Source organism: Paroedura picta, chromosome 16, assembly GCF_049243985.1.
Source record: "Paroedura picta isolate Pp20150507F chromosome 16, Ppicta_v3.0, whole genome shotgun sequence".
NCBI lineage: Eukaryota > Metazoa > Chordata > Lepidosauria > Squamata > Gekkonidae > Paroedura > Paroedura picta.
Genome location: NC_135384.1, coordinates 27,549,909 through 27,568,621, shown reverse-complemented (window position 1 = coordinate 27,568,621; position 18,713 = coordinate 27,549,909). Strand labels below are relative to the sequence as shown.

The 18,713-nt window shown below is 52.5% G+C and overlaps 1 protein-coding gene across 1 annotated transcript in view; it reads left to right on the top strand.

The window, feature by feature from the left end:
- The first annotated feature begins 5,347 nt into the window (after window positions 1-5,347).
- Window positions 5,348-18,713, top strand: part of ERBB2 (erb-b2 receptor tyrosine kinase 2) — a 40,525-nt gene continuing 27,159 nt past the window's right edge. Inside the window, exon 1 of the mRNA XM_077315888.1 lies at window positions 5,348-5,536. Coding sequence (XP_077172003.1) covers window positions 5,449-5,536 — 88 coding nt within the window. The 5' untranslated portion in view covers window positions 5,348-5,448. The remainder of the gene's footprint in view (window positions 5,537-18,713) is intronic.

The following is an 18,713-nucleotide window of genomic DNA, read 5'->3' as shown; positions in this document are numbered from 1 at the left end:
CAGTGCTAGAAGAATGAGAGGACGTTTTGGAGAATATTAACTCACAGGGTTGCCATAAGCTGTAACTAGATGGCACTTAATACCCACACACTAGGGCAGGGGAAAGAGAAATAGCAGAGAAGCCACTTTATAGAAGAAGTAATATTGGTTTTTATACCCTGGTTTTCACTGCCCAAAGGAGTCTCAAAGAGGCTTATGATCGCTTTCCCTTCCTCTCCCCACAACAGACACTGAGGTAGGTGAGGTTGACAGAGCTCTGACAGGACAGCTCTGTGAGAACAGAACTATTAGGACTGTGACAAGCTCAAGGTCAGCCAGCTGGCTGCATGTGGAGGAGAACTGGGGAATCAATTAGAGGCCATCGCTCTTAACCACTACACCACGCTAGTTCTCTCAACTTGGGAACGTTTGTTTTTTTCTTGCCCCTCTACTTGTTGGAAGTATCTTGCACATTTTATGTGGTATGATGATAAGCTTTCGTGTATAAGGTCATACCTTGAACAAAACTGTCTGATGTGCAGCAACAGAGAGAAGTCCTGGAACCTAGAGCCAGGGTGGCCATACTATAGCTCTCCAGATATCAATGGACTACAATTGCCATGAGCCTGGCAGAGGCTCATGGGAATTGTAGTCCATGGACGCCTGGAGAGCTGCTGTTTAGCCACCCTTGGAGTTTGACTGAGGAAAAAACGCTAATTCCTTTGCAGGCCCAAGTCAGAGGGGAAAATTCCTCAACAGCTGCAAGAGCCACTGAAGAAGCAGATGAGAAACAGCAGCCCTGACCTTCTGTAAGTTACCATTTTGGATGTTTCTCTTTCCCTGCGTCACTAGATGTCCTTTGCTAGGACTGGTTCTGTTCCGAGTGCCCTTCCTGAACGACACCGAAGAGTCTGTTTCTATTCAGGCTGCTCTGGTCACAGCTATTGGCATTTAGTTCTACATCTAGTTGTGAAGTTCTTGGGTTTATGATGAACGTTGTGATATTGGAAACTGCTTAACGACTTGAATATTTTTACTTTGAAGCAATACCAAATTTTTGTCAAGGCATCAGGGTGCTGTCGTTTCTTCATTTGAAGCCCACCCCCATTAGAAAGGGTTATACTTGTTTTTCAGCTTCTGCTGCCTCTGGCCCGACTATGCTGGTCCCTTCCTCCTCTGACCCATGAGAGGAACCTCCTCATTCAGAGGCAGTCAACCTACAAACCCCGAAGCTAGGAGGCAACATCAGGGGAAGGCCATGCTCTCTACACTCTGTTGTTGGTCCTTCAGAAGAACTGGCTGGCCCCTGTGTGAGGCAGGATGCTGGACTAGATGGACCACTGGTCTGACCCAGCAGGACTCTTCTGATGTTCTTTTGAAGGCCTTGGCCTCTATACTCTGTTGTTCACCCTCCAGAAGAACTGGCTGGCCAGTGTGTGAGGCAGGGGGCTGCACTAGATGGACTGTTGGTGTGGATCCAGCAGGGCTCTTATGATGTTCATGTGTTCCCAGCTTTGTAATATATAAGTTTAATAAATACTTCTCTGGCAAACCATTGATGCTTTAGGAGTGGCCAGCAGGCACACAAATTCTCTTACAGCCTCTCCCAGCTTCCTACCCACATGGATGGGTCCTCGTCAGTATCAGGATTCCCAGTATCAACAAAGCTACAAGCCTGCGTGGTTTTGTCTCTTTCAGGTAGGAAATGATCCTGCTGGATCTTTGCAAACAACTTCAGGGCGTGAAGAAAAAAAAGCACAGAGGGAGAGAAAAGAACACATTAAGAACAGGGAGGCCTCCCCCCCCCTCCCAAGTCCCCCTGCTTTCTGCGGCCTTGAAAGGGCCCATTCTCTTGCCTTTCCTCCCCGTTCCAAGAATTTCCTCCCCAGGCTTCAGACTCCCGAGCCAACAGCCCCCTCTGCCAAGGCCCTCCTTCCACCCCCTGGCCTTTCATATCTGAGGGAAAGCGACACCAATCCAGTAATTGGTCGCAACGGGCAGCGAAGGAAGCCGCTGCCAAGAGCAGCAAATGGCCAAAGCCTGCGACGCGAAGCGTGCATGCACCCGAAAGCTCACGCCCAGAATTCAGCTCTGTTGGTCCTAGAGGTGCCGCTGGACTCAGGCTCGATTCTGTGGCTTCAGACCAACACGGCTGGGCACCTGACGCTGTCTGGCGATGACGCTGTCAGCCCTTCAGTCGAATCCGAATCTTGGCAGCCCTGTGTCGCTTCATTTTGCAACCTTGCACTGATTCTCTTAGTTGTATAATGCTCTGGCCGGTGTCCATTTTGATCGTATCTAACCACTGTGTTCTTTCTCGGCCTGGTTTCATTTTACCCCTGACCAGTCCTAGCACAATTGCTCTCTCCATCGAGTGGGATCGCGTGATTTGGCCAAAGTCAGTGACTCAGAGTTTCGTGATTTGGCCTTCCAATGATCAGGCTTCATGCGCTCTAGTAGTTCCTGGTTTGTGACATTTGCTTCTCTGGCATCAGAGTTCATATGTTCAAACCGAGAGTTCAAACCCAGCCATGCACACCTGAGCATGCCGGTCCCAAGCCCGGATAAATGAGGAGGGTTAAGGGCAGGGGTAGTCAAACTGCGGCCCTCCAGATGTCCATGGACTACAATTCCCAGGAGCCCCTGCCAGCATTCGCTGGCAGGGGCTCCTGGGAATTGTAGTCCATGGACATCTGGAGGGCTGCAGTTTGATTACCCCTGGTTAAGGGCAACCTGGCAACCGACCTCGTAATTTTTTTTTTGCTGAGAAAATCCTATGGGACGGATTTCAAACAAATCTGTCCACATCTGGCTCATTTGGGCTTGTAAAACAATCACGACTTTGCCATGATCTCAGACAGGGCCACTTAGATTTTCTTGGCAAGGATTTAGCAGAGAGCAGAACATACAAAAAGAATGATCCAGTCTAGGGATCACTGTGGCTCACACAGTTTTTGACAGGTCATGCCTACCTATGGCTCCTGAGTCAGCCCTGGATCCAAGCAGGTGAACATTCCTGGTTGAAGTTTGGATTCTTAGATTTCTGAGAGCTTATTTATATCCCTCCTCCCTTTTGAGAGGCCCAAGAAAAGCTTGCCTTGCAGAAGTTCTGAGATGATTTCCTATTAGATCCATAGTTAGTAAGAATACCTATGCGCCTGTTTGTATAGTTGCTAAGCTGAATTATAACCCACATGTATTCTGGCCCGTATTGACTGAAGTTACAAAGTTCACCTGGAAGGTCAGGATGCACCACAGCGGGCAAAGCACACCTGAGTACCTCCTGGAATCCGGTAGCCCGCATACAAAGAAGCCCCTTAGTTTCTATGGAGATTAATCACTGTTCCTTCATATTGTAATGGTTATCAACTGAAGGTAAAGGAGGTGCCCATCCAAGGGCTATTCCCATGCAAAGGATTTTGGAAGTTACGTTCTGATGCCCGCCCCTGGCGGCAGAGTGAGAGTTCTACTGACCTGTCAGAGCAGAGTTCAAAATATGGATCTGGTACCTGACCAATCCAATCCCATCCTAGATACTTAGCATCTCTGTGTGCACCGATCATTGACGGATACGGTGAAAGGATGGGAATGCAAGGTATTAAAACGTCTTCTCCAGCTGTGGGAGGGCGGAGATGACTGTTCCAGCCACGTTTGCTGTGCTGCTTTGATCTCCCTGTTCGGCCCAAAAAAACTCTTTTCTCTTTGCGTCTTCCAGAACTTTTCTCAGCTGATTTACTTGGGATTATCGCAATGTTTGCTTGTTTGGGTTTTGTGCATTTCAGACCTAACACTTGCTGTCTGCTTCTAATCTCCGTTAAGCTCCTAAAAGAGATTTCTGGCCTTTCCTAGGAACTTTTGACATTTGTGCACCGATTCTTTCTGCGTCCTTCAGCTCTGCTCCTTCAGGCTTCACCTCACTGGTGAAACCCCCTTTGCATGCCTTTGGTGGCTACTCGTGAGCAGATCCCTGCGGACATTCCCGTCCCACATAATTGTTGTTCGAAACAACAGCCAGCTCTTGCATTTTCGCTGCGCCTCCTTCAGTTCCACATACCTCCTTCTGCTCCTCCTTTGATGGCCAAATATCTGCCTGTCGGTAATGAAAGACTGATTGATTTCTTTAAATTCCTGGCTCGGTCCTCCAGTGTGAAAGGCTCGGGAGCGGTGACTGCCTTTTCTGACTCGATCCTCAACCGTGAGAAAAAGACCCCTGAAAAATGCGGGGAGGTATTTTCAACTGGGACAGCGACGTCATCTCTTGGCAGTGTGCTGGCCCGAGGTGCAGCCCTCGCTCAGCCCTGTGAAGTCAGTCAATGGCCTCACAGGCCTCAGTCATCTCCCTACCAGATCTGTAGTATGGGGATACTATGATTATTAATTAAATTTTCATACTGCCCTCCCAGGAGGGCTCTGGGCTGTATGCAAAACGGGCTAAAATTAACAGGGAATTAAACTACCAACTCAGTACATCAGGATTAAGATTATAAAACAAAATAAAAAACATAAGTAATGAACTGGCAGCATTAGCAAGACCAGTGTCCAGATGTTCACTGCCCAAAGGTCTCCAGGCTAGATGTCACTCAGTGGGGGGTCCACAGATGTTATTAAGTCATTGCCCCCCCCCCCATAAGATTGGTGTCCTGGCCCTGGTTGAGGCCAAATGTACTTTCTTGGGGGCCAAGGACCACCAGTCGGTTGGGGGGGGGCATTGCTTTGTGGGGCCAGCCCATCTATTCAAAACGGACCTTTCTTTCTACTCCGTCCAACTTTCCCACCGCTTCCCCTCTTTTCCATCCTGCGGACGGGCTTTTATTCTTTACCCATTTTTTCCAAAACAAAGCCCATGCGTACAACCCCTTGCCAAGATCCTGGCGTGTAGCCGCGTCGGACCGAAGCATCGGATCAGAATCGGAGTCCTGAGGCACCTCTGAGACCAACAAAGTTTCCTTCCAGGTGGGAGCTTTCGGGCGGCGTGCGTGTCTGAAGAAGCCTCAAAGTTAGAGTCGCCGCAGTGGCGAAAAGTCAATACAAAAGATTCGCAAAGTGTCGCCTTTCCAAAAGGTCTGTGTGTGTGCAGAGCGGGGTTCCAGATGCTCCTCCATTCAAACGTTGTTTGCCTTGAACTTTGTAGGCTCCCCTTCTGCTGGCCCAGCCATTGGGGGCGAAGTTCAGGGGGGCAGCCCTCGGTCCCCTCCTGTCTTTGTCCCCGGGGAGCCGCTTTGGGGAGGAGGCCGCCTTGGCGCCGCCGATCTGCTTCGTCCTTGGCCGGGCAGCCCCTCCGCTTGCGACGGGACGGGGCGGGGCGCGGAGGCCAACTCGGCCCGCCCTTGGCGAGGAGGAGGAGGGAGGAGGAGGAGGAGGAGGAGGAGGGCGCGGCTGTCCGCGGCGCCGCCCGACCGGTTTGCCCCTCCCGACGGCGGGGCGTCCGGAGCGCGAGAGGCATGGGCCCGGGCCGGCCATGAGAGCGCGATGGGGCCCTTCCCCTGCCCCCGCTGGCTCTGCGCGGGGCTCCTCCTGGCCGCGCTCCGCCCGCCCGCCGCCGCCGCCACCACGGAAGGTAAGCGGCGCGCAGACCTGTTGCGCCTCTGCAGCGCCCGGGAAGCCGGGAGACTTGGGCGGCCGTCGAGGGGAGGCGGCCCGGGGAAGCCGCGGCGGCGCTTGGCCCAGTTGCGCGCTGGACGGCCGGGTCATCTCTCTCCACCCCCGTCCCGGGGAGAGGAGCGGAGGGTGGCCAAGGGGCGTCGAGGGCAGCCGGACGTGCGCCGCGCTCCCCGCCCACTCCCCCGGCGCCGGGCTCGGAGGGCGGCCAGAAGACCCGGCCGGGATCGGGAGGAAAGTGCCTGCGGCTTTGGGTTCCCGGGCCGGGGGGGCGAGAAGGGAACCGCCAGGTTCAGGGGCAGTCAACCTGTGGAGTCCCAGAGATAGGAGGAGGCGACAGCGGACGGGCTGGAGCTCTGCGCCCCCTTGGTGGCCGTTCCCGGGGGACCAAGTGAGAGAGGACGTCAGAGTAGATGGACCACGGGTCTGATCGGGCAGGGCTTGTGCTTCTGGTGTTCTTGGGAGCCTCTCTGGTCTGTTGTTGGCCCTCCAGAGGCACTGGGCGGCCCCTATATGAGGCAGGAGGCTGGACTAGATGGACCCTCCCTGGTCTGACCCAGCAGGGCTTCTTTGATGTCCTTCTGAAGGCCTGGGCTTCTCTGCTCTGTTGTTGGCCACACTGTGAGGCGGGATGCTGGACTAGATGGACCCCTGGTCTGATCCTGCAGGGTTCTTGAGACATTCTTGTGAAGCCTTGGCCTTTCTGTCCTGTTGTTGACTGTCCGGAGGAACTGCTTGGCCACTGTTTAAGAAAGGATGTTCCATACGATCGGTCTGATCCAGCAGGGCTCGTCTTATTTACCTGACCTAGGGATGCCAGCCTCCAGGAGGCACCTGGGGATCCCCTGGAATTATAGCTCATCTCCAGACTAAAGAGATCAGTTCCCCTGGGGAAAAGGGCTGCTTTGGAGGGGGGACTCTGTAGCATTAGACTCCAGTGAGGTCCCTCCACATCTCAACTCAGCCCCACTCTCTCCCCCACCCCCAAAGTCTCCACTGCCCCCCACCCCTGAGCTGGCAGCCCTATCCTGACCTCACAGTGGTGATCAGGCATTATCCTGGACATCCGAAAAAGGGCTTCCTTCTTGCCCTCCTTCTCATAATCTGCCTACATTCACAGGATCGTGGCCCCCTTGACTCTGTGCAAACACTTCCAAAGAAGGAGGGCCACCGACCCACCCACCTCCCAAGCAAGCCTGCCCCCCCCCCCCCGTGACTCTCCTCTTGAATCAGTCACTGGCTCTGAAGGTTTTGACGACCCCGCCCTTGTGGAACGTGCTCCCAAGTGGATTTTGCACTGGAACGGGCTAAATAGTGGCTGTTCCACAGTCGGAGGATTGCCTGGGGGTTAAAATTAAGCAGGCATGGATGGATTTCATGGGAGGGTAGCCAGAGCTGCCCCTTGCACCAGGGAGAAGATGCTAGTGCCCAGTGGCTTCCTGCTGACCTGTCTGTGACCTTTCACACCTGAGAAGCTCTTGACTCAGGAATTCCTAAGAAGGGCCCTGCAGCCCCACCCTAGGGTGGAAATCCACAAGGGGGGCAATCCAGAACTCGGTATAGATAATTCTGCATTTTAAGACAGCCCCATCTTCCCACTTTCTTATTTATTTATTTGGATTTTTATACCGCCCATTTTTTAGAGCTCCGGGCGGTTTACATGGAACATTATGTAATTTTACATGGAACATTATAATTATCTACTCTATAACGTACAAGTTTCAATGCAACATCACAACAACCAAGTAACAATTTATAAAAAGGTATCCCCTGCGCAAGCACCGGGTCATGTCTGACCCTTGGGGTGACGCCCTCCAGCGTTTTCATGACAGACTCAATACGGGGTGGTTTGCCAGTGCCTTCCCCAAACAATTTATAACACAACATAAATAACAACACTGGGGCGATCAAATTTCGTTGGGATCTAGCAGTCAAGAGAAGAGAGCTTGTTTATTCGGCTCAACCCGCTGAAATCTCTGCTCTGCAGTTACTTTTCCAGCCTAAGGTGGATGCAGGAGAGACAGGAATCCAATATCCCATTACATTTCTCAACCAGGGCTTCATGACTTGGCTGTTCAGACTCTCCCCACGTGGTGGAGGCGTCCAGGAGAGCTCAGGTTGGGTCACCAAACTGTTGAAAATTAATAGTTGATCATTGTTAATCATTGTTGATCATTAATAGTCCTTTTCTGGACTCCTGGCAGTTCAGCATCTCTCGTATTTATTTATTTTCCCATGTAAACCCTGCCTTTCTGGACCTCTTCAGGACCACCAAAGTGGCCAATGGGTAAAATATAATAAGTGATTATAAAAACGCCTCTTAAAAAAAACCATGATACTCAAAACAAAACTATATCCCTGAAAGCAAAGCTAAAATACGAATATACAAAAGGCATAGTTAAAACGTAGGGCTGGAACGAGGGATCGCTCAGGGAATGCTGGATGAAAGCAGGAAATCTTCCCTTCTTGGGAGAGGAGAGCAACAGGACAGGACAGTCCTCCTGGGGAGCGAGTTCCAGAGTTTCCGTGCCGTGGCCAGAAGGATCCCGACCTAGGCTGCCACCCAGCTAATCTCCAAAGGCATCTGGGGTAGAGCAAGCCAGCATGACCTTGTAACCTGCAGAAGGGGAGAGGGACATGTGGAGGTGCTATTTGTGACCACATGAGGTCACTTCCGGGGAGGTGATGTCACAGCACTCTAATGCTTGCAGGCGAAACCATAGAGTTTCTGGAGATTCCTAGAAAAGACTGGTGTCGCTTGTCGCCTGTCTGAAGACATGTGAGTGTGTGAGCCTTCCTGATCCGTTTGGGCGGGCTGTTCTCCTCAAGGGAGGCCGAGGACACAGAGCTTACGAGTATGCGATTCAGTCTGATGCTGGATTCAGTCCACAGAGGCGTTTTTGCCCACTCTGACCGGCAGCAGCACTCTGTCAACAAGGTGTCGAGCAGAGGAGGATCTTCCTCTGAGCCTGTTACGTGAAATCTTTTTGCTAGAGATGCCAGGGACTGAACTTGGGGTCTCTGGAAGACAGAACAGAGCCTTCTCCCTCTGAACCCCAGCCCCCCAGCTTCCCTTGGGGCGCGTAGACCCTCCTCGACAGCCAAATTCTCAGCTGCCAAGTTCTTTCCGTGGGAACGTGGTGCGGAGTACCCCAAAGAGCTTCACTTGGAGGTTTCCTTGGTAGAGCGTCGGGAAGCTCACGGAGGGAATGCAGCTTTTGTTTAGAAGGATCACTCCTCGCTCTCTTTCCATGTTTGCAGCCGGTAATTCAAGTAGGAGGAAGTGTTTACGTGTGGAAACTTGCCTAGATTATTTCCTGGGGAGGAAGGAGTAAAACAATCTGACCTGGATGGCCCCAGGCCAGCCTGTTCTGGGAAATGAGGCGGGGTCAGCCCTGTAGTATTTGGATGGAAGACCTCCAAGGCGCATCAGGGCTGTGATGCAGAGGGAGGCAAGCTGTCTCTGAGCCTCTCTTGCCCTGAGACTCTACAGCAGCGAATGCTGGCAGGGGCTCATGGGAACTGTAGTCCATGGACATCTGGAGGGCCGCAGTATGACTACCCCAGCTCTACAGCAAGGGTGGCCAAACTGTGGCTCTCCAGAGGTCTATGGACTACAAGTCCCATGAGCCCCAGGGGCTCATGGGACTTGTAGTCCATGGACCTTTGGAGAGCCACAGTTTGGCCACCCCTGCCCCATAGGACGAAAAGGCTACAGTCATTATGGTTATTTATTTACTTGGTTTGCACCCTGCCTTTCTCCTCCTTTTTATCCTCACACCAACCCTGTGAGGTAGGTTAGTCTGAGAGACTGTGGCTGTGTGGAGGGGGTTTGATTCGGTGCTATCCGGCTGCGCATCGGGGTGGGGAACCGAATCCTCGACAGCATTGTTTGGGTTTTGACTTTGGGGTCTTTCTGAGCACCAAGCATGCCCCTCGCTGTGGCAAGCCAGCCTTCGAGTGCTTTCCCCTCACCCCTAGGCTGATTCATGTTTGTCCAACATAAGTCATCCTTTGTTATTTTAGGCCAAGCAGCGAAAGGTGTGAGGTTTCCTGATATGTGGCAAGAAAGCCTGGCAGGGTGTTCAGAATTACGGAATTGGGGCTTCTTCTTCTTCGTCCTCAGAGCTGGATCCTTTCCCTCTGCCGCTTTTAATTCTTTGGCTGCCTGTGCAACAAGGCCAGTTTGTAAACAATTTTTATCTTTGCTCTTGGCTCCAAGGAGAGAGGGGCTAGGCCCTGGGACTCCCTGGGATATATTTATTGCAAAACGCATTTCTGCTGCTAGGACGTGCGGAGCAGATGTCAGGAACGATAAACTAGAAAAACAGTGCCAAAGGATCTCTTCAGAGCTCAAGCTAAGCAGGGTCTGCGTTGGTTAGGATTTGGATGGGAGACCACCCAAAACATCCAGGGTTCGCTGTCAGAGGAAGGCAACGGCAAGCTGCCTCTGTCTATCTCCATGCCTCGAAAACCTTACAAGGTTGCCGTAAAGTAACAAGCTCCCCAAGTGACATTCTCCTTTCTTTTATTCCAAGCATGAACAAGGATGCAATTTCTTGTTACAAAGGCCTCGTGTCGGACACACTGAGGGCTGGTGTAGTAGTTAGAGCAGGCTGTCTCAACCGGGGTCTTGTGAAACCCTGAGGTTTCCTGATGGCCCTGGAAGGGTTCCCTGAATGGGTTTGAACACTTAGATCGCCCTTAAAGTGTCACAAAGTTTCTGGTTCTCCTCCTTTGCTGGTGGTTCTCGTCTTAGATGTACATGAGCGGTTTGTCCAGGAATATGCAACGTTCCACTGTGTGCCACTATTCTGCAACGGGGAGACAGCCGAGTTACGATACGCAGCTTAAAGACAAGCACCTGGTCCCCCAGGCCCTCTTCCAGCTCTGTTTTCGACAATCCTAACCCAGATTCCCACAGTGGCAGTGCATGCAAATCCCTGGGAACTGGGGAAGTATCCCTGCTTCTCCTCTGCCCTTCCACACTGACCAGTCGAGGCGCCCTGCGTCAGACCAGAGGCGCTGTGTCAGATTTCAGGGTGGCGGGGAGGAAAGCAGCTCTCCGCCATTTGGCAGGTGGAACCAATGTGCGGGGCTGGGTTGGCGGAGGCCCATCCTGGAGTCGGAACATACTTAGCACATGATGTAAGGATTGGGTTACTCTGACGCTTCTCACGTCCCGCGTCCTTGAGAACTGCGAACCCTGAGCTCCTTCTCCACTCTCGCCTGCCCGCTCATAGTGAGCATACGAGGGGTGAAAGACGAGGCACAGAGTTTGCTAAATGAACAAATGTTGGGGCGAAAGTGGGGATGGAGCATGTCCGTTCGGGGTCTGATCTCGTCAGCGCATCAAAAACTATGCTTTCAGCGCTAATTGCAGAAGTTAAGTAATTGAGTGATACACAGGCACCCTCCTGTGAAAAGAGAGAGAAAAAATATTTGGAAAGGCAGGTTTGCATCTCCCCGGATCCTCACCCTCATCTCTTCCTAGGTTCACGGATTGATCCAACTCTGCCATTTTTAGTGGCCAAAGACTGAGCCAGATCTTTTTTTCCGTATTCTCCAAAAATTATTGACCCAGCCCAAACTGGAAATATCCATTTTACAGAGGAGATTAGTTTCCAACAGATACAGCTTCCGTGGCTTTCGTTGAGTAGCCCCCTCCCCAGATTTAGGAGTTAAGAAGCCCTATGTGTTTCTCCTTCTAAATATCGGACTATATTTAGAGGTTCCTTCTATATACAAGATTAATTGAGGCGGTGGGGGGGAGCATTCTGAAAAGAAGCACCACCCCCTTGGTAAAATGCTGCAAGAAGAATATAAGAAAGTGGAACCTGGAACATCTTCAGCTTTTACACTGTGACTCTACATCCCTCTGAGTTTAGTGAGATTTACTCCCAAGTCAGTGCTCACAAGATCTTAGCCTTGCGTCAACAGGGTGTTTGTTGTGGGGAGAGGAAAGGGAAGGCGATTGTAAGCCGCTTTAAGACTCCTTTGGGAAGAGAAAAGCGGCATATAAGAACCAACTCTTCTTCTCCTCCTCTCTTGATCAGGAGGGATCTACCAACCGGGCGTGCAAAATACCTTGTTCCCAAGATGACCTTCAGGCACCACCAGAATCAGGATCGCTTGGGTCCCTCTGTCTCCCTCCCCCCAACTTTGCTTCCATTGCAGCTGCTGTTAAATATTAAACTTTTTAATGACCTTACTCCAGTGAACAATATGCCTTCTGTTCTCCCCCCCCCCCTGCATTTATGGAGGAATTTCCAGGTTGCCTGCAAGGGGCCCTGCCATGTTTTGGGTTCCTGTGGATTCTTTGGGTGGCACATTCCTGCAAAAGGATGGGCTCCTTCCAAACAGACAGCATCCATAGCGGCGCCAGCTGTCAGAGAGCACCCTAGAATGCAACGGAGAAGAAGGGAAAATGGGAAACCCCATCTGGAAAACACGTGAGAACCAGAGAGGTTGGGGGACACAAAAGTATACAAATATATATTAAATTAAAAAAATTATTAAACAAAATATGAAAAGGGAACACTGCTTTTCCCTATAGGTCACATACTTCTGACCTTGCTTTTTATACCCTGGTTTTCACTGCTCGGAGGGGTCTCAGGACGGCTGACAATCGCCTTCCCTTCCTCTCCCTGCAACAGACACCCTGTGAGGTTGACAGGGCTGAGAAAGCCCTGATATTACTGCTCTGTGAGCCCAAGGTCACCCAAAGAGATGACATTGGAGCAGTGGAAAGGAAGGATATTCAGGGTCCCGGCCCGTTGATCCGTCTGACTCTCCATAGACCACTCTGGAAGGCCCACAACAGAGCATGGAAGCTGAGGCCTTCCCCTGATGTTGTCTCCTGGCTCTGGGCTTCAGAGGCTCGGTGCCCTTTGAATGTAGCCAACGCTAGACTTATCCTCCATGTATCTATCTAATCCTCTTTTATAGCTGTTTATTCCTGTGGCTGTCACTACCCCTTACAGCAGCGACTCCCACCTGTTAAGCGCTCCGTGTAAAGTGGCGTGTCCTGAACCTACTGCCAATCGGTTGCATCGGGTGCTCTCGAGTTCTAGAAGTTTGGGCGAGGGTGCCAAGGAAATGCCTTTCCCTCTGCACCAAGCTACAGCTACAGCCCAGGAGTCCTGACCTGGCTAGCCTGGTCTCACCGGAAGCTGAGCACGGTCAGCCCTGGTCAGTGTTTGGACGGAAGGCTGCCAAGGAAGTCTGGAATCTTCACCAGAGGCAGAGACCGGCAAACGGAGGAGCGCCTCTTGCCTTGAAATCCTCCATGGGGCTGCCATAATTTGGCTGTGAGTTGGCGGCACATTCCCCCTCCGGGTTCTGAGCGGGAGCAAAAGCGTTCCGGGGCGTGAGACCGGTTTGTACACTGCCGTCTTGTTTTGATGCTGGAATACTCTCAGGATGTGTCGTTGTGCGTGCACGGTGTTTTTTTTTTCCCATGGAGAAGTTGCATCTGTGCCAAAAGGCGCCTGTTTACGGATGGGGATCTCGTTTGCGTGGGGTGAATGAGCCCTTTGTGAGCACGTTTCGGAATGTCGCCCAGCCAAGGTCGTGGGGAATTCTAATGCCCGGCAGGATCAGAGGATGGAATTTGGGGGCCGGTCTAGCCGTTGGGGCCGCATCGTGAAGCAGATTGGAGAGGAATCCCCACCGCAGATGTAGGAGCGCACTGACGCATGGCTCTCTCTCTCTTTCTCTCTCTCTCACCCACCCTACCTGCCTTGGCTCAGCAAAGCCTGTGCATGGAACCCCTGGAAGAACCATGCAAAACCTCCTCCGCATGCAACAGTCTTGAAATGGCGTCCAGGGGCTGAGCTCAGCAGTTTGGCGTCATCATGTGCTCCTGTTCACTGTGTGATGCCTGCGCACTAAATGCAAACAATGAGGTTGATGCTTGCTTATTTAAAAAATCCTGATTTGCTTGGAATCCCACCAGCCCTGGCCTGATTTCTTTCAAACCGCATTCAGGCGACTGTCTTGGAACTTTATTTTCGGTGGTTCAGGTTTACCCGCTTTCCCAGCATCTCAGACTCTGAGACCCGTGGGGTCGGGCTGCTTTTCTCTACCCGAAGGAGTCTCAAAGTGCCCTACAGTCGCCTTCCCTTCCTCTCCCCACAACAGACACCCTGTGAGGTGGGTGAGGCTGAGAGAGCCCTGAGATTCCTGCTCAAACAGCTTTATCAGTGTTGTGGCGATCCCAAGGTCATCCAGCTGGCTGCCTGTGGGGGAGGAGCGGGGAATCCTTTTCTCTGTCGGATCATATTTATTAATTTGTTTCCTGATGGCCATTTGGCCCATCCAGGTAAAAAAGTGCCCAGCCAGTTGTGCTTCCGATGGGCCTGTTAAACTCCTGCCAGCCCTAACGAAGCCAGTGGGCCGAAGGGAGCTTTAAAATGCCCTCCCCCCCCCCAAGCGGTGGAGCAGCGCGTCTCCCTCCGTCCTTCCGGGTGGCCCAGGCCTGGGTCCATCCGGGGACCGTTGCTGGGAGACGGCTGGCCGACATGCCAGGAATTCCAGCAGACGGGAGTTGACTTTATTACTGGCCCTTTGAATGGATCCTCCTGGGGGAGGAGAGTCACGGCTGTGCGCGGGACCCGGGAGGGGAGCGGTTGCTAAGGCCTGGCTGTGGGGCAGACCCCTGGCACGGCTTCCGAAGGCCAAGTATGCGCCTCTTTTCTTCTTTCCCCAGCGGAACTCTTTGGCCAGCCTGCCTTCCTCTCTCTTGCCAGCGACGCCTGCAGGGTGCCCGGCACCGTCTCTCTGCAAATGTTATTTCCAAACGGATTGCAGTGTCAGAGAGGGAGGGGGATCGGTGTTGCTGAGAGACGGGGGAAGCTGGAGGTCTTTGGGGAATGGCTGGAATTTGGAAACCTGCACACGTTCCTTCTCCCATGTCCTGTAAGCCCTTTGGGCCTCTCTCGGCCTCCCCTCCCTCACAGGGTGTCTGTTGTGGGGAGAGGAAAGGGAAGGCGATTGGAAGCTGCTTTGAGACTCCTTCGGGTTGAGAAAAGCAGCATCTAAGTACCAATTCTTCTTTTTCTACTGTCTCTCCCCCAAACAAAGAAAGAGGGGGGGGGGAGGAAAAAACATAATTTGCTGGCAGGGGCTCCTGGGAATTGTAGTCCATGGACATCTGGAGAACCACAGGTTGACTACCCCTGCCCTAAAGGACACAGCTGCCCTGGAGGGTGGAGTTGTGTTTATTTATCGTCTAGCGTGTGTGTTGGGCAGGCGAGAAACAAGAATGTCGAAAAGCAGAAGTGATTTATTATTGGAGCGCAAATGTTTGCAAACTAAAAAAGGAATATCTGTTTGGCACACAAAACATCTCAACAAAGTCACAATCCAGCATTGGCAGCTAGCTGCAACTGACGTGTTTTGGTCATGTTCTGTTTTGGGCGTTTTTTGCAGTCCTGTGAATACCCAACAGCGCCCCTTCCCCCTAAATTATGCCTCCTGCTTTTGCTCTGGTTCGGGAGCCAGCTGAGCAAAGGGCTTTTTGCTGATTCCAGGAGCAGACCGCTCTGCACAGACCTGGCGATTCCTCTCTGCTCCAGCGCCGCCCCTCCCCGTCTAGGTCTCCCCACGGAAATGGGGCAGGATGTCTCGGGATGGTTGTTCTCGATCCTGTCTGGTGCTGTGCGAGAGGCGCGGTGCACTGGCTCCGCCGGCATTTCTTCAGAGGGCCACTTTCCCTTTTCGAAAACACGCCGGGCTGGAAAAAGCAGTTCTGCCTCCAGACCTCGCCAACCGCCTGGGGGTGACCCGACGACATCTGGAGACACAGGACTGGGAAGGGCTGAGCAGCCTCCGTGGGCGAAGGCGTTTCTTGTGGAAGCCAAGGAAGCGACTCTGCTCCTTGCGTGGTTTTAAATGGAGACAGTCTAGCCAAGCAGGACCCCGAATGAACCTGCACAATCCACTCTTGGTTTAGCCAGGGGAGGTCCATCTCTGCCCTTTCCCCCCCTAAGGGGCAAGGCACCTGGAGGGCCAAGATTCCTGGATGTTTAGCAGCTGGATAATTTGGGAAGCTGCAGCTCTGTACAGGAGAAGGGAAAAGCTACATGGCTCAAAATTCCTTCTTCCAGGCAACGTTTAACAAGTAAGGGAGTTCGGTCCTCTTCTGCCCCCTGGGTAGGCTCGCTCTCCTTCTCACCTCTGAAAGGCGGACAGGAAAACAATGGTACATTGGCACAGAGCAGGGAGTCAACCTCTGGCTGAGTTAGACTTGACAACATCTGGGAGAGGCCTGGAGGTCTAGAATTAGAGCTCACCTCCAAACGACCGTGATCAGTTCCCCCTGGAGAAAACAGCCTCTTCGGTCTGTGAGCTTTATGACCGTGAGCCCCACTGAAGTCCTGTCCCTCCCCAGGCTACACCTCCCCCCGTCACCAGGAATTTCTCATCCTGGATTTGGCATCCCGCGAGTCTTGATCGCAGACTGATAGAGGTACTTTCTCAACGTCAAGAGCTTATCAGAATACAGTTCCAAGGGTCATGTATCGGCAAGACATCTCTCTCAGCTTCAGGACCGAAGGAGAGTAGGACCAAAAGCAGAGTGTCTAAGGTACAGGTCAGATGCCAGGAATTCAGTCCAGAGGGCAGGCTGCAAGGTTAGTGGCAAGCGTAGAAGTCGCTTCTTCCAGGCCGCCGCTCGCTTGAAGGCAGCCTTGAAACATGTCGAGCAACTGCCAGCCACCTCAGTCCTGCTCCTGCAAAGACTCATCCTCTCGTTGATGTGAGCGGGTGGTGTGCTCCCAACCTGGCACTGTGCCTTCTGACTAGCTGTTCCTGAGGCTCTGGTGACAGGAGAGGCGAACTGGCCTGCAGATGACTCCCTGTGGCCAACTCAGTGGCTATTGCCCTGGGAGGGCTATTGCACTGGCATTTAGCTGCGTTTTTTTTGTCTTCCTCAGTAGCTATGTGCTCCTGCTGTGACTCTGGGTCAGTTGACTACCTCTTGCTCAGAGGAGTCCCCAAGTATGTTGACTTGTTTTAAGAGTTCAGGCTTAACCTTGGAAGCTTTTGAATGCGATTTCGGCAGGCTTACGGGCCTGCAGATTGCCTTGGTGTTCGTGCGTGCCTCTTTGCACCCCCACAGGATGGTTCCACCCCCACACTTCAGAATGGAGTGTTTGAAACTCCAGGAAATTCGCATGCAGTGCTGGTGTGAGAATACAGTGTTGTTGTTTAAAGAAAGGCAATCTCTACACGAGCCTTTCTCGAGTTTTTTCTACCGTCGAGAAACCCCGGAAACATTCTTCAGGGTTCGAGGAACGCCAAAAGTGGCGCGATCGTGCAGAACGTGGCTGGGAAGCAGAGCTGTGGACATGCCCACCCGGGGCCCCTCCCCTTCCCACCCCCTCCAGGCCCATCTTGGGCCCTTTTGGGAGGGAGGAACAGGTCGACATGACTGTATGTGGTCATATCCCTCGATAAATATTTAAGTTTTAAATAAATATATGACAAATTAAATAACTCCCACCCATTTTGGAAACCCTCCCAGGGCCGTCAAGAACCCCCAGGGCGTCATCAAGCTGAGAAAGCCTGCTCTAGTTTCTGCCCCTAAACAGCAAAATAAGGAGAATGGTTATTAACGAAAACTAGGGACGCCCCCGGTAAAAGAAGATCCACTGGGCATCCCTCTCCTTCCGGGCAGTATTGGGCCTCAGCCTGAGGTCTTTATTTCGGCTGCCCGAGGCGCGTCTTGAAGCTGAGCCTGGCTGCCGCGCTCATGTTTGTTTTTGACCTAGTTTTTCGCCCCACGCCCGGCCAGTTGCCTCCCTCCACCTGAGCCGCCCTTATCGCCTTCCAAGCGCCGTGCCCTCCGTTTTCCGCTGACCGAACTTTCTCTCCAAGTGGGAAGGTGGACTGGGTCTGTGGGAATGGCCCCTCGATGTCGGACGGGCCCGGGGAGCTACGTCGGCCTTCCTCCGGGACCGGTTCTGCTTCTCCGCCGGCTTCTTGCCTGTGCAAGAAAGCGGGTTACGTAAGAGGCTTCACGTGGGAAGGGGGGGGAGGAGTAAATGGGGGGGGAGCCCATCCCCAACCAGACAAACAGGCTAGCACCTCACCTGCCCTGCCTTTAATAACCGGCCTGTTATTTCTTAGGTGAAGGGTGATTCCTGGAAACATCGGAGTCAGGGGCAGAGTGCATGTTTTGTACACACGAACGGCCCAGGGTCGGATCTCCAGTTAAGAGCGAGCCAATAGCAGGGCCCCGGCACACCTTGCCTTATCTTATTGCTAATTTGTTTTCTCACAGGCAGAAAAATCACTTCTAGCTTCTCTGAGTTTCGTTTTCTCGTCTCTTACCGATTTCGCTTCGGGGTGGCGTTGTCCTATTCCCGATGATTAATTGTTCGTTTTGACACAGTTAAAAATTGGTTTAAAAGTGAGCCACACAATTATCAAGTATGCAGTAGGCCAAGGGTGGCCAAACTGCGGCTCTCCAGATGTCCACGGACTACAATGACCATGAGCCCCTGCCAGCAGGGGCTCATGGTCATTGTAGTCCGTGGACATCTGGAGAGCCGCAGTTTGGCCACCCTTGGCCGAGAACTGGAAGCTGAGCCTGGCTGTAGTGGAAAGGAACCACCGCATCCCTTACCCCTTTGGTAATCTCTAGCCATACAAAAGGTGTGATATATGCAATATATTTATTTCATTAATTTAAACCCGTGTCTTTCTCCCCACTGGGGACCCAAAGTGGCTTTCATTCTTCTCTCCTCCATTTTGATCCTCACAAGAAGAGCCCAGGGAGGGAGGTGATGCTGAGAGAGCGTGACTCGAACCCGAGTCTTCCAGATACACGCTAGAAGTAAATGCTGGAAACGCGCCGAGATTGTTCTTTCTGAAAGCAGCACCAGCACCAATTCCTTTAAAAGTGTCACAGCTTGCCTTTGGGAGGACATTTCCGTGCCGTAGTTACGCGGAAACATCCCGATCCAGGCACGGGTGGTTTCGTTTGGTTTGGATTCTGAGGTGCATCCCCATCCCCCCCCCCCCGTACAATTTCAGATCAAACCCCATTGCCCTGTTTCCCCAAGAACTGCTCATTTGATCCATCCGTGCCTCGAAGTTTTCTAAACCTTCATCGTTCCAGGGGTCAGCCT